This window comes from Hoplias malabaricus, chromosome Y (assembly GCF_029633855.1).
Source record: "Hoplias malabaricus isolate fHopMal1 chromosome Y, fHopMal1.hap1, whole genome shotgun sequence".
In the NCBI taxonomy this organism is placed as follows: Eukaryota; Metazoa; Chordata; class Actinopteri; order Characiformes; family Erythrinidae; genus Hoplias; species Hoplias malabaricus.
In genome coordinates this window covers 2,919,158-2,942,144 of record NC_089820.1, presented here as the reverse complement: position 1 = coordinate 2,942,144, position 22,987 = coordinate 2,919,158, and the positions used below count along the sequence as shown (strand labels likewise).

Genomic DNA, 22,987 nt, shown 5'->3' with positions numbered 1-22,987 from the left:
CAGATTTGATAAAATGATCAACGTTTGTGTATTATTATGAGTATTTCAGCTTGAAATAAATTCAATACAGCGGTAACTGTACACAAATATTGCAGAAGTAATTACGCAGTGACCGAAACAGTGCCATATTCACTATGTAGTGCACTATTTTGTGGTTCCGCCATTTTGTAGTAGTGTCCGAAAACATAGTGGACAATTTTCAGTGCACTCAAACAATCCCACAATGCACTGCAAAAAGTAGTGTTCAACCTACTTTTTGATACTACCCATAATCCACTGCGTTCACTGGGTGAAAACCCGCATGAAGTAGTGTTCGAAATCATTCACTACCCTCCTGAATTCAGTTCCCCATAATAGTGCACTATAGTGAATAATGTAGGGAAGGAGCCATTTCGGACACAAGGCTAGATTCATGAACTTTGTTGTGCTCTCTAAAGGGAACGATGTACAATTTGAGATGAGGCCTTGATGAAAGCTCAGTCTTTCTCGCGAGGGTTGCTGGGAGATTGTGTTTCGTTTGAACTGAGTGAATGGTGCAGAAATATTGACCACTCTTTCAGAAATTAAAGGCTACAACAGAAAAAAATGACGAGTGTGAAAAGAGAGCGGGATCTCGATGATGATGAAGAAGAAGGTAACGTTGAGATAACCATTCTAAACGACTTAATTTTTCCCTTCGGCAAACACAATAAACGTGGCTAGCTGAGAAGCTGTCTAGCTAACAGCTTATTTCTTTACTCGAGTTTCCATTAACATTCAAAAACTTTCAGTTGTTAGAGCTGGAACAAGGAGCTTATGAACACGGATTCAATCTGAAGGTATTATAGTGCTCTGCTTTAAGGGCGTTCAAACTTTTTAACAAGATCTCAATAAAGATTTATTTTGGAGAACTCGTCTAAATACTCACACTGGCACAGTTTTAATATTCTATATACATTGTCAATTTTATCAGCTTCATTTTCCATAAAGGAACACTTTGTAGTTCTACAATTATAAATTGTATTGCACTCGTTGCTCTGCATACTTTGTCCATCCCTTTTACTCTGTTTTTCAATGGCCAGGACCTCAAACATCAGCGCGTGTATAATTTGAGTGCAGCAGTGTATCATCCTCAGCGCAGCAGGGACACTGACGAGATTGTTAGTGTGTTGCAATAAGTGGATCAGACACAGCAATGCTGATTGAGTTTTAAATTATTAGTGGTTTACAAAAAAAAACTATCATGCATTACTTAAATAGAAGAGAATATTTATGCTGTGCTTTTGTTTTTTCAAAAATGTACTTCTAGAGGTTCGAGGGAAAGTGCATCGTTCTCATGACACTGAAGACAAGCGGAGCAGACATTGTCCATACCTTGACACAATCAACAGGTTGGATAGAGAAAAATCATTGTGTGCCACTCATATACACAAAATAAATTTGTCTTGTAATCTGCATATGATTTCTCTTTTATTTAGGAGTGTTTTGGACTTTGACTTTGAGAAGCTGTGCTCAATATCTCTCTCCCACATTAATGTCTATGCCTGTCTCATCTGTGGGAAGTATTTCCAAGGTAGGCACATATACATGAACATGAAATGTCTTGTCTGGGAATGTAGAACAAAGAGATATTTATATTTCAAGTAATCAGTTAATGTGTATTATTAGTTGTATTTAATTTGATACTTTTCTGCACCTGAAGAATAGTAATATGGGGTTGGTACCACTGATATCAATTGAAAAACAGCAAGTGCTGTTATTACGTCTCCAAGAGTAGTTTATTCAGTGAGGCTGAATTGGTTTCCTTGATTGATTTCCTTTAAACCAATGTGTTTTTGTAGGGAGAGGCCTGAAGTCCCATGCTTACACTCACAGTGTTCAGTTCACACATCATGTCTTCTTAAATCTCCACACACTCAAGTTCTATTGTCTGCCAGACAACTACGAGATCATTGATTCGTCTCTTGAGGATATTACGGTGAGTAGAGATCAAACCACCAGCTTCTGCGAGACGTTTGAAACATTTGATTTTGTTATGACTGTCATTTGCTGTTTTTTTTTTTTTTTTTTTTTTGTAGCCTGGCATTAAAGTGTTAATACAGTATTTGTGTCTGTAGTATGTGCTGAAGCCGACCTTCACCAAACAGCACATCTCTGGTTTGGACAAGCAAGGGAAGCTGTACAGGGCCTACGATGGCACAACATACCTGCCTGGCATTGTGGGGCTTAATAATATCAAGGCTAATGACTATGCCAACGTAGTTCTACAGGTAAGGCAGACCACATACACAGTAGTGGAATGTTTATGATGCAAAATAAACAAGTAAAGCATTGTACAAGGTTTGTCACGAATATTACAAAAACCTCTGGTTGCACATTTGTAATTAGCGCTGGACAATTATTCAGTATCAATATATATCACAGTAGAAAATATTTCTAAAACGTTGATTTGGTTTTTAAACACAATTTAGATATTTGGATATAAATTATTTAAAGTGTTTCATTGACTGATGTTCATTACAGGGTGCTGACATCAGTTCGGTGTTTTTTTCAGCCAGAATGGCTCACACTTTACTGTGTGTTTATCACTCGAAACACAGTTTCAACTTGAGGGAGCCAGTTGCTTTAAATTAAAATCCCTTTGCATGAAACGTCATACAATTCTGAAGCCACGGCAGCAGCATTTTTATACATATAGCAGTTGTCTTGGTTAAATTCAGATGTAATTATTAAAAAAAAAAATTGTGTGTGTGAACGGTTGTTTTGCCAAATTAAGTGTGAAATAAAAGCAAAAATGTACAGATAATTGTGATTTTGCTGTAAGAATTATATAATAAGTGGAAACATTCAGGTTAAAATATAAATACCAATGAGAACTATACACTGAAACATTTTCTTTTTCTGTCTGTTTACCGAAAAGGTGGTGAATTTATTTATAAAATTATGTAGTTTTGGGGCGGCACGGTGGTGCAGCAGGTAGTGTTGCAGTCACACAGACTGAGGTTGTGGGTTCGATTCCCGCTCCGGGTGACTGTCTGTGAGGAGTGTGGTGTGTTCTCCCCGTGTCCATGTGGGTTTCCTCCCACAGTCCAAAAACACACGTTGGTAGGTGGATTGGCGACTCAAAAGTCTCCATAGGTGTGTGTGTGTGTTTTTCTGTGTTGCCCTGTGAAGGACTGGCGCCCCCTCCAGGGTGTATTCCCGCCTTGCGCCCAATGATTCCAGGTAGGCTCTGGACCCACCGCGACCCTGAATTGGATAAGGGTTACAGACAATGAATGAATGAATGAATGAATTATATAGTTCTATAGAAGGAGGTTTCATAGAGTAGAAACATTTTTTTTGAATAAGTTTAAAGATACACATCCATTGTGGCCATTTTTGTCAGATTTTATGTGGCTTTTATATTGTTAATATAGATATCAGCATTATATCATATTGACCAAAGTTAAGAAATATTGTGATATATATTTTGGCCAAATTGTCCAGCTCTATTTCTAATTCTCATTTATAAGCAACACAAAAACTTGCAGATGTTTTTTTGTTGTTGTTGTTGTTTTACCGTATTGTTAATTGTTATCCCATTCTGCAATCAAGTAATGCCTGCTCTTCTCTTTATAGTGTGACCAACATGTGTGTGTGTGTTTTTTGAAAGGCCCTGTCCAATGTGCCGCCTCTGAGGAACTACTTCTTAGAAGAAGAGAATTATCATGGAATCCGAAGGCCACCCGGTGACATCATGTTTCTGCTGGTGCAGCGTTTCGGGGAGCTCATGCGCAAGTTGTGGAACCCACGCAATTTCAAAGCTCATGTCTCTCCACATGAAATGCTGCAGGCAGTGGTGCTTTGCAGCAAGAAAACCTTCCAGATCACTAAGCAAGGTACTCTATGGACAGATTTAAATATAAGGCAAAGGTGTGTGATCCAGGCTTTAAAGAGCCTTGCCAGTGATTCTCAGGATATATAAACGTCAGTGTGTTTTTGTTTATATAAAGACATCTCATGAGAACAATAAGAAGCCCGCATTATTGTCTCAAATTCAGACGGCCCGAGTTTCATACATTGTAAAACTGAATAACCAATCCAGTCAATATGCTGTGGGGCTTTTGAGCTTCAGGTTGAGTGGTAGATGGGTGGATGGAGATGGACTTGAGAACTCCTGAAACCTTGTACAATATCCTTTACACATGGACAAATGTAGGAGGAGCTGGAGGTGGGAAATATGAGGTTATTTAGTCATTATTGTTATTAGATATCCTCACACTTTGTTTTTCTCTGTCTGTGCTTAAAGAACACCATCCAAAGCTGTTTAAAAGTATGATAAAAGTCAAAAAGTTAGTGCACACGCTTTTGATAGCAGCTTTGAAATGTGACACTCCTGCACACCATGAAAAGTTTTTCCAGTTTTGTGATTTGTTGTAGTTTTTGATCATAAAATGTGATGTTCGTGATTGTTATCAAAATACACTTATTTTTATAAAATTCAATAGATGTTTCCTCACCACTTGCTAGCTCACAGATCTCTTTCTGTGCTCGAAACCAGTCTGATGGGTTTACAAAGCCCTGGCTTAAAAAAAAAAAAAAACAACAACTCAAGTTACAAATTACTTTCTGTGGTAATTGAAACCGTTACAGACCAATTACACTTCAGCCATATACAAACAGCAGTCTTTTTTCCCCCTCAAACATACCATTCTACATTAAAAGGTGCAGAGCTTCTGAACGTTAACACATCAGAGAGAAATGCAGTTCCCACAATTGTAGACGATCCCTTTAATCCCTATAGTTGCATTATACTTGTTGTGGTATCAGTTTTAGTTTATTAGGGAGTACATAATTTGAACAGCAATGTTAATCTAAAGTTGTAAACTTTGAAAAGATTATTTCAAAAATATTTTCTGATTACATGAATGAGAGAAGTGTGTACAGATTTCTTTTACAAGGTCCTGTTCTTGATGTTATATGGAGCTAGTGAACCTTGTGAACTACATATGATATATTTTTTATGTCCTGCAGGGGATGCTGTGGACTTTCTTTCTTGGTTTCTAAACGCATTGCATGGTGCTCTCGGAGGAACTAAAAAGAAACCATGTAAGCTGTAGTTTTTATGCATACACACACACTATTTGTGTAAATGTCTTAAAGCAGCATTTAATTTAATATCTTTATTTATGGAGCAAGGGTACACTGTTACATTCATATTCGTGATAGAATTTATGTTCCATAAAGCATGTTCATTTAATGTGCTTTGTTTGATACTTCGCAGCTATTCTTACAAAAGTGTTCCAGGGATCCATGCGTATCTTCTCAAAGAAGCTTCCTCACCCAGATTTGGTATGTCAACCAAATGTGGTTTTTGAGTCAGATCATTAACTTTTATTCACTGGTCACCAACTCTCCTCCTGGAGATCTGTGTTTCTGCAGATTTCAGCTCCAACAGAACTGATTTAGCTAATCGCAGGTTATTGCAGGCTATAATTACATGGAACTGTCGAGAGTCGGTTAAACTTTGGGTGAGTCAGCAGGACGGGGGGTGTTGGTAATCACTGCAGTATAGCGTAATCAAAATTCACTGTTGGAATAAAACATAAAATCCTGATTCAGTTTACATGCCTTGTACACATTAGCATGAGCAAACAGAACACCTAGCCAAGAGTAGAAACATTTTCTTATCCAGTGTGGGTCTTTTTTTTTGTGTGTGTTCTTTTACAGCATGTGATATTTAGCATATTGTGACCTGTCATTATACAATATGATGCATGTATTATAAAGTCAGACCCAGAATAGTCATTAATTAACTAATGTGTAGTACTGGTTGTACTGCAAAGTAAATGTTTTAAACAAGTGATAATGCTAAATTTTCTTAGTTGGACATATTTAATTGTGACAGAGATTCTAACTCATCAAACCATAAAGGGACACATCAAATTCTAATGCATGTTTCTAACTTTCTGCAGCCTGCAGAGGAGAAAGAAGCTCTTTTGAAGAAGGAGGAGTATCAGGAAAAGATGTTGGAGTCTACATTTCTGTACCTGACCCTTGACCTCCCCACAGCACCCCTGTATAAAGATGAGAAGGAACAGCTAATTATCCCTCAGGTCCCTCTTTTCAACATTCTGGGAAAGTTCAACGGAAACACGGAGAAGGTACCAGCTTTGAACTGCGTCTGAATATCCTCATGTAAATGTTGGGTTAACCATGAACAATTTAACTTCACTCCTAATGCTTCTCTTAGCTTTAATAATTTTTTTTTAAATATTAAATTAAAATGAGCTACTGCTTCAAATTTTGAGGACAAACAGTGGACAATAAAGTTTTATACAATGCAGTTTTATAGTTATGGTATTTTCTGCTTGTCTTATTTTCCTCCTCCGAGTGTAAATCTCATGCTTCATATCATGCTTCAGAACAGCAGTGGAGCATTAATCTGCTACAGCAGTGGGAAATCAAAAATCGTTAAATCATGCCCTTTTTACATTTAAATTGTTTAATTTGTTTACTTAATTAACAAATGTATTTAGTCTCTTTGATGGGAAAGATGTGGATTTTAAAAGTGTTCACATAGGATCCTTTTCTCTCACTTTCTGCCACAGGAGTACAAAACATACAAAGAGAACTTCCTCAAAAGGTTCCAGTTAACCAAACTTCCACCATATCTCATTTTCTGCATCAAAAGATTCACTAAGAATAACTTTTTTGTTGAAAAGAACCCCACCATCGTCAACTTCCCAATTACGTGAGTCTCCCATTTTACAAATCGACAGGACCGACATTTTTGGTTGATGTCGTCTTTGGATAGTCTGGATTATAAACGCAAAAGTTTCATTCAAATTTTTTTATCAGAGTTCATTGTGTAGTTTTGCCTGTTTTTGATTAGATCTCTGTGTAATGCTTATTGTGTTATTGTTCATTCTTATGTTCTGATTGATTTCTTGCTGCAGGAATGTTGACTTACGTGAGTACCTCACAGAAGAGGCGCAGGCTACTGAGAAAAACACCACCTATGATTTGGTGGCCAATGTGGTGCATGATGGGAAACCTTCTGAGGGATCATACAGGATTCATGTCTTACATCATGTGAGTTTTTTTTTTTATTTTGCTCACACTGATAGTGAGCATTTGAACATGTTCAGTAGACAGCTGTGTGTGTATTTTAATATTTCACAGGGTACAGGGAAGTGGTATGAGCTTCAAGACCTGCAGGTGACCGACATTCTGCCGCAGATGATTACTCTGTCAGAAGCATATATACAGGTTAGTTTCCTTTTTGTTTTATCCATTTCCTGTCAGATCATTTTACATTTCAGTTTGCATTCAGTTATGGCGACGGGTTCCACTGACATCATGTTATCATTCAAAGAGAGGAATGGAAAATAAGTTAAAAAAAAAAACATGAGTTTACAAAACTGAAGATCCAGTAGTTATTAAAATAGAGGTAGAGAACATTGTTACCTTCAAAAAAATCAATAAGTAACAGAACAAAAAGCTTTCATCTTGAAGCTCAGTCTACTTCAGGTCTCAATTCTCTGGTGTTTATCCTCTCATTGTGAGAACCATAGTTATGGATTTGAAAGTATGCTATTATGAAAATGAAAAAGAACAAACAAGAAAGCTGTTTAGAACAGAATGTCAAACTTTGCATTGGAAAATTATGAAACATGGGACAGCCTCAGTCTTAACAGCATGGAATGTATTTAGGTTTACCTGAATTGTAGGATGCAGAAAATGCAACAAACGTCTAAGTCAGAATTCATTGACAAAAGCATGGAAATACTGGCTTAATTTCTATTTTAAAAGCTGAAAGGCAGTCTCCAGAAACCATCTATCAAACAATGGAGACAAATATTGAAAAGAAAAATAATTACATTATATTTAAATAAACATAATGGCATTTCTAAATTAACTTTAGGACACCGAAGATAAAACTAGAATGTGTTGTTTTAGAATATGGAGAATTTGATAAATGTTACTTTGTTCATGATGAATATTCTTCTATTTCAGATATGGAAGAGGCAAGAAAGTGTAAATAACGGAAAAAGCCATACAGGAGCATGATGGGCGCTGAAAACATTCAGATGGTCATCATACTACGAGTTAACATTTTTACTGAACTCTATTAATGGTGTCATTCTGACCTTCATATTATTTGTACCAAAATTTGAGTAAATACTTTGATTTGTTTAAAAATAAAAAGCTTTTTTTTATTTAACATTTTAATCATATTCAGCAGTGTATTATAATATTTCAGTTGCAGGAGACAACCTTTCATCTCACAGGTTAGTTTGGGAAATCTACATTTCATTTTTACCAAATCACCAGAATGTCATTAAAATTTCAAAAGAAATGTAGGTTGGTGTAGGCTGATATTGTACTAGTTATTAGCTGTGCGGCTTCTACAGGTATTTAACATTTTAATTTGGTCGTATACAAATTTTAATATCAGCTGTAAAATGTGGCATTTTATTTAGTTCTGATGTAAAAATAAAAAATGCTTATTTGTTAATAAAGCACAGTATCTCATTTGGGGTTTTTAAAACATGATTTTATTTTAAAGAGAACTTTTATAAAAGAAAAGTCTTACAAAACCTAATTTTAAAAATCAAATATGTGATAATTGTCATGATAATTCTTTGATCTTAGTGCAGTGTGTGTGTGTAAAAAAACAAACAAAAAAGAACAGATTGCAAATTAAAGAACAAATAAAATACAGGTAGATAACACTATTTATCCTGACGAGAATTGCGAATAAAGATACAGATGGTTTTTTGCTTGGAGTTCCATCTTGCTATTCTTGTCCTTTACAAAAGAATTCCTGTTTAGAAAAAGAAAACATCAGAACATCATGAAATCAGAAAAGGTTAAACACATTTAACTAAATTGCAGTGCCAGTGCAGAGTAACAGATGATATGTTAGATTACCTGGCATGCATTCACAGCTTTGTCTTGTTTGCCCAGAATCCTCACTAGTGACAGGCCATGACGCTCAATGAAGTTTTCACACTAGAAAAGCACAGAATGTTAGTCTATCAAAAACGCTGATCATTAAAACAGTAAATGTTATATGCTGTTGATGTGATTTGACTTCAGATCAAACTTACACAATAACCCTATATATTGCTGTTGGGATGACACATTTTTTGTAATTTGTTTTCTTAAAACATTAGCTTCTTGGTTTCAACATCTGTATTAGATATTGCAAGCTTTTAACTCAGCACTTAACTCTGCAAAAAGCACCTAAATACTTACACACATTCGCCTATAATCATATGTTAACTAATCTGTCTAACACAAATATACTTTCCTGAATATGATACAGAGTTAAAAAAAAAATAAAATAAAGCAGCCATCTTGAAGCATGCATTTAGTATGTTTTTACGATCCCCTTTTGTAGATAACAAGTCATACAATATCGGAAACTGTATGTCAAACAGTAAAGTAATGCAGTGTCAGTGAGTATGGTGCTTTAGGCATGCAGCTTTGCATGTCTGCTTTGCATTTCATTTGCATGTCTGCTTTGCATTGCACAATATAAAATGAAAGCAAGTACTCGGATACCAAGTTTGTCAAGTTTTCAAGCTACATTTTTAATATTTGTGGGAAAAATGTCACCTTATTTATTCTGAAAACACTGCATCTGTGATATAAATGTTTACTATTTTTAATAAATTTCCCTCAAGAGGTCCAGCACATACGTTTTTCAGTCTTAAAGCTTTCATGCCAAATGCATCTTGGCAGGCTTCTAGCTCATTAGATCTGTGTTATGCTAAATTTCCAATTAAAAAAAAAAAAATGCATGCTCTTTTAAATTGTAAATTCAACACAAAAACAGCCAATGTTCAGCCCTATTTGTGTCAATATGAGTACAGAACCAGCCATTTCTATCAAAGATATATTGTCCAGTGTTATGGCTTTTACCCCTGGAAGCGCGTTAGGGTGAAGGTGGCATGTTTTCCAGAGCGTTGAGGAGGTTTGAAGCTCAGTAGAACTCTGGGCCATTCTGATCTGGGTCAGGATCACCAGGGTTCTACAGGACTGACAGTCTGAAGACTGGTAGGGCACTGAAAAGGGAGAACCAATAAGTACAAGAATGTGTATGTAAGTTTTGTGCAAATGTTTGGAAACTCCTGATCAAATGTCATGTTTGATCCTTATGCAATATGCCATAAGGAATCTGCATCTCATCTTGTATCCAGACTAGAAGTGGCCCAACATGGTTGGTTTTAGAGCCTTTGTTCGATTGTACAGACTTGCCCAAAAAACTTAACCTTGCGCTCTAATACTTTAATCACGTAAATATATCAGATATGTAATCTGTAAAATGAGAAATGTTAGATATATGGACTAGATTTAAGATAATTTCAAATGACAAGCTATTAAATTTTTTTATCCTAATTAGTTGAATCAGCCAGATCATTTCTGTAATTACCAACAGCAGGTTGGTCCTGGACAAGGCACAGGTGCAGCAGGGTGCAAATAGCGTGGGGAGTAGCGGAGGTGAGCAGGAAGTCCAGGAGCTGTGTGCCGTACGTTTCCAGGAAGTTGTCGCATTGTTCTTTGTAGTGATCAGGCAAGTGGGAGCAGATTTTCTCTAGAGCATCCACTATGGCTTTCTAGAAGAGATTACACATTTTTAGGCATTTAGCATTTAGTAAAGAAAACTTTAGTAGTGTTGTTGAAGTCTTACTTCAGTCCTCTCCTTTGGCAGCATGTCTTCCAGTTTTTTGATGATGAAAAGACAAAATGTGCACTGGGGACTGATTTGGACCTGTGTGGTGTCAAAACCAAGGGGAAGGAATTTGAATGAGTAACTTAAGAATCATAATTCAAATGATTATCAAGAAATAAATAAAAAATCAACGGGACACAGAAACAGTTGGCTGTTTTCCAGCAAGGTTCATATTTACCACTGATCTAATTTTAAGTCAGGTGTGAGGGGCTTATATAGATTATTTTTTTTTATTTCATGTAACAAAAGAGAATACATTTTCTGCACAACTATTTCAGCTTCCTTGTCCTAGAATTCAAAAGGCTGTTAAATTAATTTGCATTTCATGGTGAACATGGAGGTTATTCAGCCTCATCAGACTTGATATTTGTAATTCTTCAGAAATGAATTCTTATATTTAGTGGTCTACAAAATTTAAATTAATTATCTGTGTTGGAGAGTTACAGCAGCAAAATAATATCCTTCAACCTCAAAAAAGAAAAAAAAAAAAAAAAAAAAAAATCAACAGAGCAGTACACAGAACAGTTAATTTGTTAAATCTTTAAATTTATAAAGCATTTTACAGCTGTTGGACAATTGATGTAATTGGTAGGTAGTGCCTTAATTTCCCTCTAATTGTCTATGTATAAAAAGAACTTGGGGGAGGAAAAAGTTTGAATACCTCTGGCTTAGTGGCACCATACACTTTATACAAAAATGTAAAAGAACAAAATATCACTTCTATAAATATTTATAAATGCTGCTGTTTTGGAGCTAAGAATGCTCTTTAAATTAGAACTGAAACTAAAATATATAGGAGGGCACATCTCTAGAAGTGGATGGTCCTGTTGCACATAAATGCATTAGCATACCTCATGCTGTGTCCCTGTTGAAGGCTGAATTTGGAGACCACTTGTGTCCATGCCAACATGAAGGACTTGAGGTGATTTGCTTTCTGACTGGACAGTGCAAAGTCCAAGCATCATGCAGATTTGACCCTCCTTGTGCTTCTGTAAACCAACAGATATTTTAGTTATTTATTTATTTGACATATAGGGTGTAAATGTTCAGATCTGGAAGTCAACATTAAATTATGATCTGTAACCACTTAATCCTTTTTAGGGTTTCGGTGGATCCAAAGTCTACCTGGAATCACTGTGCAAGCCAGAAACACACACTGGATTGGGTGTCAGTCCATCAAACAGCATCAACACACTCAGACAGCCACTCACACCTATGGACACTTTTGAACAATCAATCCACCTAACAACATGTATTTACATTTTATTTGTAGACTGTGGGAAGAAACCCATGCCAACACAGGGAGAACACAGACAGACACCAACACTGATTTGAGGGAGGGATTGAACCTACAACCCCAGAACCCTGGAGCTGTGTGACCATGATACTATGTGTTGTGCCACCATTATGCAAGATTAAATTACTTATAAATAAAAATGTAATCTAATTATTAAACTAATTACCATTTATTTATGGAACATAATTCCTGTAGGAGGAGAGATTAATTAAAATAAATTCTATTTCTTGCAGCAGTATGTCAAAATATTCACATAGTATCTAGATATGTATCTGATATTAATAAGTTGTTACCTTTCAAGATTTCATGATACTGAGTAATCATTTTGAGAATCTAAGTCATAGTTTCCACAAACTAATTCATTTTGTTGAGAAAATAAGTTATTAATTGAACATGCTACGGTATATTGATGTATATTAATATTAATACTGCTGCCATAATAGAGTAATGCAATTACCTCTTTTACCTGGCATTATTAGGCTTCCATAGTAGCGTGTGCACTCATGAAACATAAAGAAAATCTTTGTGTGTAGTGTATACTTTTGACAATAATAAAAAATTGTTAACTCAGTGAAGGAAGTCGTTCAAACTATTAATCAAAATCCATTATTAGAAAAGAGATACATATCTAAGCTTCATAAAATGTATACATGTGCAACTTACGGTGAAGGAAATGAAACCTTTTATGGCAACTGGCAGATATGTTTTTATTCCTTCCACACAGTCCATTTGGGCTTCCCACTCTGGCAGTTTATCACAAAACTGATTGAGAGACAGTCGGATCAGCTCCTGAAAAAAACCCACAGTTCCTAAAAGACCATAGCTCTTTGGAAAAACATCACAATTTATATATATTTCTCCAAACAGGACACTTGGACATCTTAACTGTGAAAGCCTGGCTCTTGTGTAACCTAGGTTTATGGCCATAGAAAATAACATGATCATTTATTTGTCTTTTGTCATGGTTTACATGGTTTGAACATTATTACATTATTGTATTAAGAAACAGGAAGAGCAGATAAGCACATCAATAGATATTTATTTATTCCCAATTATCTCACATATTTAATCATTGTCAATTCCACTTATTTTAATGCTGAAATGACCACAAATCAACATCCCAATTCATTAAACATTTTACCTCGATTACGATTAATAACGATAAGTTACATTTCCATGGCACATTCTGCATATCCAAGGTTGATTGACTAATGAAAAATCATTTTTGTTCGTTGCCCTCACAGTTCACTGACAAAGCTTGTCATGTCAATTGTCAATGCCTTCGTGTTCAGGTTCTCCAACACGTTGTTTCCATATGCAGAATCACGTGACTACATGTGTGGTAATATGTTTTAAAGAGGACAGTACACGCACACACAGTAAAGGATATTAACAGAATTTAAACATAAATGATACAAGCAAGATTACGTTGATTAGAAGCTCTGAAAGTCGATTTTGAATAATTGACCAGTCGTAATTCATTCCTGAGATTCCTCAGTCAACCTGGCAGGTGTGAGGTGTGGTTCACATAACAAAACCTCAACATGCTTGGAGAACACCAACTGCTCAGATCTATTATATAGGCTAACACATGCCTGCACTGCTCATCATCATGCTTACTGGTGAGTGAGAGAGACTCACCCAGGCTGTGCAAGACCAGATGAACTTGGATGGGCTCAATGCCTTGAATTGCTCAGGCATCGCTACTTTAAATTGCAACCATTCTGAAGACTGCCCAGAGAGTTGTTTTAAAAGAAACACTAGGTATAATTTGGTATATATGCACCCACGCTTCCCTACAGCAGGGTGTACTTCATTTTTACAGCACTGTTCTGAAATCAAGGAGAAAAGGAAGGGGTGGAGGGAGTGTGTAGTTTCATACAATGGCTCTATTCTCATTATTACAGGTCAGTGGATCATCACAGTGTTGTAAGCTTAACGTAATGTTTCTGAGTGTAGAAACACCAAATAATGTTAGGATCAAATTCATTCATTCATTCATCTTTTGTAACTGCTTTATCCTGTTTAGGGTCATGGTAATCCAGAGTCTACCCAGAATCACTGGACACAGGGCAGCAGTCCATCACAGGGCATCTCACACATTTACATCTATGAACACATTTCCATTGCCAATCCACCTATCACAACTGTTAAACTGTTGAAAGGGACCAGGGCACACAAAGGAAACCTTGTTTAAATAAACAAATAATTATAATTGTAGTCATATTTGTGTGTGTGTGTACTGTTTTTATATATATATAAAGATAATAGATAAGATCAAGCATTGGTTGGAAGAACAATCCTAGTCCCTGATGTCTTGTTGCACTTTAGCTAATGTATGGTTTTTATTCAATTCCATCCGAATTACATGATTTAACGGTATGTTTAAATGAAATACTGATTATAAAAACGATGACCTGGATGGAACCTGTAAATATTGACTTTTTTCAAGAGCTAATAATATATGGTGCATACATGTAATTTATTAAAATTATAATGTACTGTTTATTTTGAGATGGCGCAGCAGGTAGTGTCGCAGTCACACAGCTCCAGGGACCTGGAGGTTGTGGGTTCAAGTCCTGCTCCGAGTAACAGTTTGGTGTTTTCTCCCTCATGTCCACGTGGGTTTCCTCCGGGTGCTCCGGTTTCCTCCCAAGCTCCAAAAACACACATTGGTAGGTGGATTGGCGACTCAAAAGTCTCCCTAGGTGTGAGTGTGTGAGTGAATGTGTGAGTGTGTGTTGCCCTGTACAGGACTGGCGCCCCCTCTGGACCCACAGCAACCCTGAACTGGATAAGCGGTTACAGACAATGAATGAATGAATGTTTATTTTGATGTGTTTTTTTTTCCCAAAGGAACAAATGCTTACTACCACGATAAATTGCAGGACATTTAATTTTCACAGATGCCACTGAGTGTAGATAATCTAAAATATAAGGCTCTAAACCAGGGGTGTCAAATCAAATCCACGGAGGGCCGTGTGAGTGCAGGTGTTCTTTTCAACCACGCAAAAGCCCCACACTACTGAAAGTCAAGATCTATTGATTAGATCCAATGATTAAAAACAGGTGGAATGAGGTGTGGCTTCTGCGTGGTAGGAAAGAAAACCTGCACCCACACGGCCCTCCGTGGATCTGGTTTGACACCCCTGCTCTAAACCTTACTTTTCTTAACTTTTCCTCATGATAAGGGTCACTGTTCTAAACTCCTTAAAACAATATGTGAAAGACACACCACAATTTTGCACTTCCTTAAACCTTCAAATAGGCCAAACCACAAATAAACATTTTCAGTTCTGCAAACATGAATTTCTACAGAGACATTTGCCCTTCTGAATATACTGTAGAGCACAGTGATTTGCATCTGGGAGAGATCTGTTCTTTGTGTGCTATAACTGTCTTCAACAGTTGACAGAATTCAATGAAAACATTCAATGCTTTCTTATAATACCCCCACCCCCTAAAAAAAACCCCACCACATACAGTCAAACATTCATCCATTCATACTCACCTCTGTGTTGTTCTTGGAAATCATGTCCACAAAAAGCTCTATGATCTTGGTACACTCGTTGCACATATTTTTAGTCTAAAAAGGAGAGTTAATAATTAGTTGGTCCGACATAACCTCTAATCTCATTGCCTACATGTGATGTATACTGTGTCATGTTTAGGCCGATATTATAGGTAATGTTGAAGAAATAAGTGAGGTTATAACCAAAATGTAAGTTAACATACACAGGACAATCTATGTTTTAAGTCCATATCTAAATATATAGAGAGAAAGCAAGTAATCAGACACTTATATTAGGCATACAAATATGTTTTAAAGCCCTTTTTGGGTGCAATGCATTACTGTAATACAAATTTCAAACATTCTCACACTGTACTGTCATGTTATGGCAACTGTTGTGTAGTATTAAAAATGACAATTGTCAGTTTATTGAGAAAACAAACAAACAAAAATATAAAATATTGGAAAAATGGCAAGCGAGAAGAATCTTTTCATCTTTGCACTCATTATACGTTCCATCAAGGACAAACCACTGCAAAGATTGCACTGCATCAATTTTTTTCTGTTCTTGAGGATAATATTGTAGCCAAACGTATGTGTTAGTTTTGGATTAGACAATTTAAAGATTATGAATCTAGCTTATTAACACCTCATATTTATAAAAAATTATATTTTTTAATTAAATAACAATGGTCATTTGTTTAAATAACATTTAGTTCAACTTAGAAACCAATTCCTCTTTTAAAAAATGTTCAGTTCTCTCCCAAATGATTACAAATATTTTCTAAATCCATAGAAAGTTTCAACTGGCGTCATGAAAGGAGTTTGGCTAAGTCATACAAGCAGCTTCACTTTCGTTTTTAAATAGAAAATTTAAAAGAAAATAGTCCCAACTTATAGTGGTTGCATTTTTTAGGTTTTTTTTTTTTTTAAATCCCATCCTTCATACTGTCCTGCAGTATTTTTATTTATTTACATTTTTACTACTGGATTCTCACACACTCTCCTTAATATTAGTCCTAAATGTTGTGAAACATTGTAGTTTGGTTGTGGTTTCATGAACTTCCTCCTATGATCGAAACAAGTACATGGCAGCATCTAAACATTCTAGTCTATACAAAGTAGCTAAGGATAAGAATTTTTGTAAGTCATTCAGGATAATAGCATCTGCTAAATGCTCTATGTAAAAATGTAGTTAAGGAGCTGTGTATATCGATATATTAAAGAACCTGTGACTTCAACAATGTGTTTTCTCTCACTGTAGTTTTCTGCTCCTCTAATTATCAGTCAGGTTGGTGTCGCAGTCACACAGCTCCAGGGGTCTGGAGGTTGTGGGTTCGATTCCCGCTCCGGGTGACTGTCTGTGAGGAGTTGGTGTGTTCTCCCTGTGTCTGTGTGGGTTTCCTCCGGGTGACTGTCTGTGAGGAGTTGGTGTGTTCTCTCTGTGCCCGTGTGGGTTTCCTCCGGGTGACTGTCTGTGAGGAGTGTGGTGTGTTCTCCCTGTGTCTGTGTGGGTTTCCTCTGGGTGACTGTCTGTGAGGAGTGCGGTGTGTTCTCCCTGTGTCTGCGTGGGTTTCCTCCGGGTGACTGTCTGTGAGGAGTGTGGTGTGTTCTCCCCGTGTCCGCGTGGGTTTCCTCCGGGTGCTCCGGTATCCTCCCACAGTCCAAAAACACACGTTGGTAGGTGGATTGGCGACTCAAAAAGTGACCGTGAGTGTGTGAGTGAATGTGTGTTGCCCTGTGAAGGACTGGCGCCCCCTCCAGGGTGTATTCCTGCCTTGCGCCCAATGATTCCAGGTAGGCTCTGGACCCACCGTGACCCTGAACTGGATAAGCACTTACAGATAATGAATGAATGAATGAATGAGTCTGTGGAAAATTAAATATATGTCCACTCCCCAGTGTCGATACTCCTGCATACTGTACATGTGCACGAGTGACAGTAGAAAGTTACAAAAAGTACTTTCACAACCATATTTCAGATTCACATCGGACAGTTAATGTAGAAGTGTGGCCACACTTTAGCAACAACAACATTTTCATGTCCTCATTTTAAATTCAGAAATGTGTATTCCCATGCTTGCCTTTTTTTTCTTTTGGTTTAGATCAGTATACACATCTTGCTGCACATGTCTTATTTCTGCAAAAGAAGAAGTGAAATTCTTCACACTTTATGAGCACTCGCTGTCTATGATCACAGCCCTGTTTTAAAAATCTTATCTTACAGATTTTAATCTGTATTCATTTATTGGTGTGTTAAAATGTAAAAACTATCTTTATCTTCATATGAATGAATTTGCAGTAGCTTAATGAAAACGTACACTCTGGCTTCAGTGTGTTTGCTAGGAGATGGATAAAACTACAAAAGTTAAAATGTGGAATTAGCCTATATTTAAAAGGCCACATTATTTTTCACAAAATATGGTAAAAAAAAAAAGTATATATAGATATATGTATCTATATATGTATCTCCTTGGTTTGTTTCCTCATTTTCATGTTCATCCCATGATAGTGAGTTTTCTATTTCTGTAGTCCAGAATATTTAGAATTACAGAGAAATAGGTTACCGTTGAAATGCTGGATGTTTTCAGCAGTGGAGAAAGAGGCCCTATAGTCCTTGTCTGCCCTGTAATACATGACAAATACATACAAAACATAACAAAACTGGTCACACAACATTGAAATATGTAGGAATTCATTCTTGCTGGTAAACATAAAAATAACAAGAAAGAGGATATTTTCAAATTGCATGGTTTTATTTTGACCAAGTAGACAATGATATATCTCACAAAATCCAGGCTCTTTATGGACATTTTTATAATTATGAATATATTCCACAGAATTTTATTTATATAGAATTTTAAAATATAGGCACATTTATTTTATAACAGACACTGTCACAAATTAGCTTTATGGGGATTTGGATTCAATCAGTGGCAGAAACACATATTTAAGAGCATGGGAAAGGAACACTGTGAGGAAATAAGATTCAAATGGGGGAAATGGGGATGAGTTCACAGCTAAGATTTAACAGAAAGCATAATAATCCAGAATCAAAAAATCTCTCAGGAAAAAAAAAGGGGGAAAATCTGAAAGTCTACCCACCAGACTCAGAATACTAAACATGGGACACATTAGTTAAAACATTATTCAGTAGCAATACCTGTGGAGACTGTGTGTTATTTTACATTTTTTTTTTATTTTTTTATTATAGACATTTAGAAAGTCAAAATAAATAGAAAGTTTCTGGTAGTTCTCATAATCTCGAAAATTACAAACCGGATTCCAAAAAAATTTGGGACACTAAACAAATTGTAAATAAAAACTGAATGCAATGATGTGGAGACGGCAAATGTCAATATTTTATTCGTAATAGAACATAGATGACAGATCAAAAGTTTAATCTGAGTAAATATAACATTTTAAAGAAAAAATATGTTGATTCAAAATTTCACAGTGTCAACAAATCCCAAAAAAGTTGGGACAAGTAGCAATAAGTGGCTGGAAAAAGGAAATTGAGCAAACAACGAACAGCTGGAAGACCAATTAACACTAATTAGGTCAATTGACAACATGATTGTGTGTAAAAAGAGCTTCTCAGAGTATCAGTGTCTCTCTGAAGCCAAGATGGTAAGAGGATCACCAATTCCACCATTGTTGCGCAGAAAGATAGTGCAGCAATACCAGAATGGTGTTACCCAGCGTAAAATAGCAAAGACTTTTAAGTTATCATCATCAACCGTGCATAACATCATCAAAAGATTCAGAGAATCTGGAACAATTGCTGTGTGTAAGGATCAACGCCGTAAAACTCTACTAGATGCTCGTGATCTCTGGGCCCTTAAACGTCACTGCACCTCAAACAGGAACGCCACTGTCAAGGAAATAACAGAATGGGCTCAGGAATACTTCCAGAAAGCATTATCAGTGAACACAATCCACTGTGCCATCCGCCGTCGCCAGCTGAAACTCTACAGTGCAAAGAGGAAGCCATTTCTAAGCAAGCTCCACAAGCTCAGACGTTTGCACTGGGCCAGGGGTCTTTTAAAATGGAGTGTGGCAAAATGAACTGTTCTGTGGTCAGATGAGTCACGATTTGAAGTTCTTTATGGAACACTGGGACGCCATGTCATCCGGACCAGAGAGGACAAGGATAATCCAATTTGTTATCAACGCTCCGTTCAGAAGCCTGCATCACTGATGGTATGGGGTTGCATGAGTGCTTGTGGCATGGGCAGCTTGCATGTCTGGAAAGGCACCATTAATGCAGAGAACTATGTTCAGGTTCTAGAACAACATATGCTCCCATCTAGACGTCATCTCTTTCAGGGAAGACCCTGCATTTTTCAACAAGATAATGCCAGACCACGTTCTGCAGCAATCACAACATCATGGCTACGTAGGAGAAGGATCCGGGGACTGAAATGGCAGCCTGCAGTCCAGATCTTTCACCTGTAGAGAACATTTGGTGCATCATAAAGAGGAAGGTGCGACAAAGAAGGCCCAAGACGATTGAACAGTTAGAGGCCTGTATTAGACATGAATGGGAGAGCGTTCCTATTTCTAAACTTGAGAAACTGGTCTCCTCTGTCCCCAGACGTCTGTTGAGTGTTGTAAGAAGAAGGGGGGATGCCACACTGTGGTAAAAAATGGCCTTGTCCCAACTTTTTTGGGATTTGTTGACGACATGAAATTTTGAAACAACATATTTTCCCTTAAAATGATACATTCTCTCAGTTTAAACTTTTGATCTGTGATTTGTGTTCTATTCTGAATAAAATATTAGATGTTGGCACCTCCACATCATTGCATTCAGTTTTTATTCACAATTTGTTTAGTGTCCCAACTTTTTTGGAAACCGGTTTGTATAAGGGTTTAAGTCTCATTATATAATGTGATGAAACTACAGCTATGAGATAGTACATCATAATTATATCATAACTTGTCAAATTGCTATATATTAGCAATTGCCTTATTTCACACTTTTATGCAAATATTTGAGCACCACTGGTTAAGTTATATGTTCTTTTTATACCTGGAAATTAGAATACATCCTCTACAGAGAAATGCTCTCTGCTCATTATAATACAGTGCTTAAAAAATGCTACCTATGCAAATGTTACCGCATATATGTCATATATATATTGGCCGTTAAATGTTGTGTTAAATATATCACTGAAGTGAACTTATTTCTATTTAGAAAACCAGTAATCCATGTAAATTATCAGAGATGTCCAAAGAAAATGACCCAGTAAAGGCAGAGTTCGAAAAAGCACTTCTGCAGAAAAAAAAAAAAAAACTTGCTTAATATTTCATGAGGATTTGGCCTTTTGAAAAACATGAAAACACCATGAAACCATTTCAGAAATATTTATATTGGTTTATACCGGTACTGAGAGCGGTTTATAAAAATCAATATGACAACACTGGTTTAAAATGCTCAAAACCACAGAGAAGAGGTTCCATTTGCAATGGGAAAATCAAAGACAGGACACTGAGGGTGAATTAGTGTTGTAAACAGTGAAGGATACAGTCAGTCGTCACTGGAATCACATGGACGTTTATTATCAGTATTGCCAACACGGAAATGGCAAGACACGAATTACAAGGATAATATTTACATGAATAACAACAAGCATAACAAGAATTGGATTAAACCAATAAATGTATGTCAAGGTTCTCTTCTTACCTGCTGACAGAAGACTCCCCAACACGAGCAGAAGAAACACAGGAGGAGACAAAGACATGGTGTCAGTTAATGCTGTACGTTGGGACTAAGGTAAATAAGACGCTGGAGGTGAAATACACCGCAGTTACACTCGGCGTTACACGCCCTAATAAGACTCAGCAGTGATGGAGGAGGGGCAGAGGGCGGGACTAGCTTTGATTCCAGCCAATTAGATTTTGCACTGTCCACTGCGTAAACCAATCAAAGGCGTTAACAGTTTCAGACCCGGGTTTCCTCACTCGTTGAAGCACCGCCACTTACTCTAGGATTGGCTACTACACATCGCCTTATTGTTGATGTTGTTGAATTTATACAGTGCTTTGGAAACAAATATTTTGTGTATAACAGACGTTACTTATAGAAAAAAATGATAAGTTTAATGAACATTTGAATTACAAGGCTATATATACAACCGACATCACATTTAAATTTAGTATGTGTCTACACTGTGTATTTGTCAGCTTCATTAGCTTTACAAGTGCAGCCTGTAGTTCATCAGCTGCTCTGCATACTTGGTTAGCTTCATATCTGTATCAGCAGAGAGCAGATATGATGTGCAATACCATACATTTTCCTTTTGATCCAATACCAAGGAAAACCCAGGCTGAAACCCAGGCATGAAATGTAAACAGACACTGAGCGCGAAAAGATATGAATCACTCCCCCACAGTCAGTTATAAACATTGCCTTATCAGTTATACACTACCTGGATAAAAAGCCTGGCAAGTGACTGTCTGTGCGACCTTTTCAACATGCATGTGTGTTGGTGTATTTAGGTATCAATCCACTCATCCCTAGCTGGTGGTGGATAATTCTCAGTGCTGCAGTGACTCTGACATGGTGGTGGTGAGTTAATGTGTGTTATGTTGGATCAGACACAGCAGCGATGCTGGAGTTTTTAAATATGGTGCTCACTCAATATCCACTCTATTAGACACACTTACCTCATAGGTCCACCTCGTACGTGTAAAGTCAGAGACTGTAACTTATCTGTTGCAGCACAGTTTGGGTTGGCTGTCCTATAGTTCTTCATCAGCAGACACTGCCCACAGGAAACTATTGATATGTTTGGTCAGTAGACAGTTCTCAGTCCAGCAATGACACAGTGGACTTTAAAAACCCAAGCATCACTGCTGTGTCTGATCCACTCACACAAACACACTAACACACCACTACAATGTCAGTGTAACTGCAGTGATGAGAATGATTTACAAGCCAAATCATGACTTCTCTGTGGTGAACTTAGGGGGTCCAGTCCAGTCAATGGGAGGAAACAAAGTAAGCAGAGCAAAATATAGACTACAGTAATTATAGAATTGCAAATGTAGAAAAATTGAAGTGCTCTTCATTGGAGCTGATAAAAACTGAAAGTTAACATAGACACAAAGTTCATATTAATATTATGTTAGGATGGTGTACTTTCTGTGAGTTTGAGAAATTATTTTATTTGATTTATTAGCAATAACTGACCACAAAACATCACTGGACACATTCTCTCGTCGTTTGCTGATCTTTTCCCATCCATTCATTGTCTGTAACCACTTACCCAATTCAGGGTTGCAGTGAGCCAGTTCTTTGCAGGGCGACACACACTCACAAATTCACTCACATCTATAGACACTTCTGAGTTGCCAATCCACCTACCAGTGCATGCTTTTGGACCGTGGAAGGAAACCGGAGCAGACACAGTCTGTCATGTGCAATACCCAACCAGGTCACCAGAGGTCCTCATCACCAGAATATTAG

General features: G+C 36.9%; 2 protein-coding genes across 2 annotated transcripts; one reads left to right on the top strand and one right to left on the bottom strand.

Annotated features, from left to right (window-relative positions):
- The first annotated feature begins 375 nt into the window (after positions 1-375).
- LOC136679529 (ubiquitin carboxyl-terminal hydrolase 39) lies at positions 376-8,438 on the top strand. The gene is made up of 13 exons (XM_066658120.1): positions 376-634; positions 1,289-1,370; positions 1,458-1,552; positions 1,821-1,957; positions 2,097-2,249; positions 3,635-3,860; positions 4,996-5,070; positions 5,246-5,313; positions 5,937-6,125; positions 6,573-6,715; positions 6,921-7,056; positions 7,147-7,233; positions 7,981-8,438. Exons 1-13 carry the CDS (start codon positions 586-588, stop codon positions 8,032-8,034), a joined length of 1,494 nt encoding a protein of 497 aa, XP_066514217.1. The 5' UTR covers positions 376-585; the 3' UTR covers positions 8,035-8,438.
- A 139-nt stretch (positions 8,439-8,577) lies between these two features.
- On the bottom strand, positions 8,578-21,220 carry LOC136679530 (prosaposin-like). The gene is made up of 11 exons (XM_066658121.1): positions 21,203-21,220; positions 18,081-18,139; positions 17,598-17,653; positions 15,514-15,588; positions 12,666-12,791; positions 11,557-11,694; positions 10,664-10,744; positions 10,406-10,589; positions 9,895-10,037; positions 8,899-8,979; positions 8,578-8,791 (listed from the first exon to the last, which is right to left on the bottom strand). The coding sequence occupies exons 4-11, from the start codon at positions 15,577-15,579 to the stop codon at positions 8,765-8,767; spliced, it is 846 nt and encodes a 281-aa protein (XP_066514218.1). The 5' UTR covers positions 15,580-15,588; positions 17,598-17,653; positions 18,081-18,139; positions 21,203-21,220; the 3' UTR covers positions 8,578-8,764.
- Between the last annotated feature and the right edge of the window lie 1,767 nt (positions 21,221-22,987).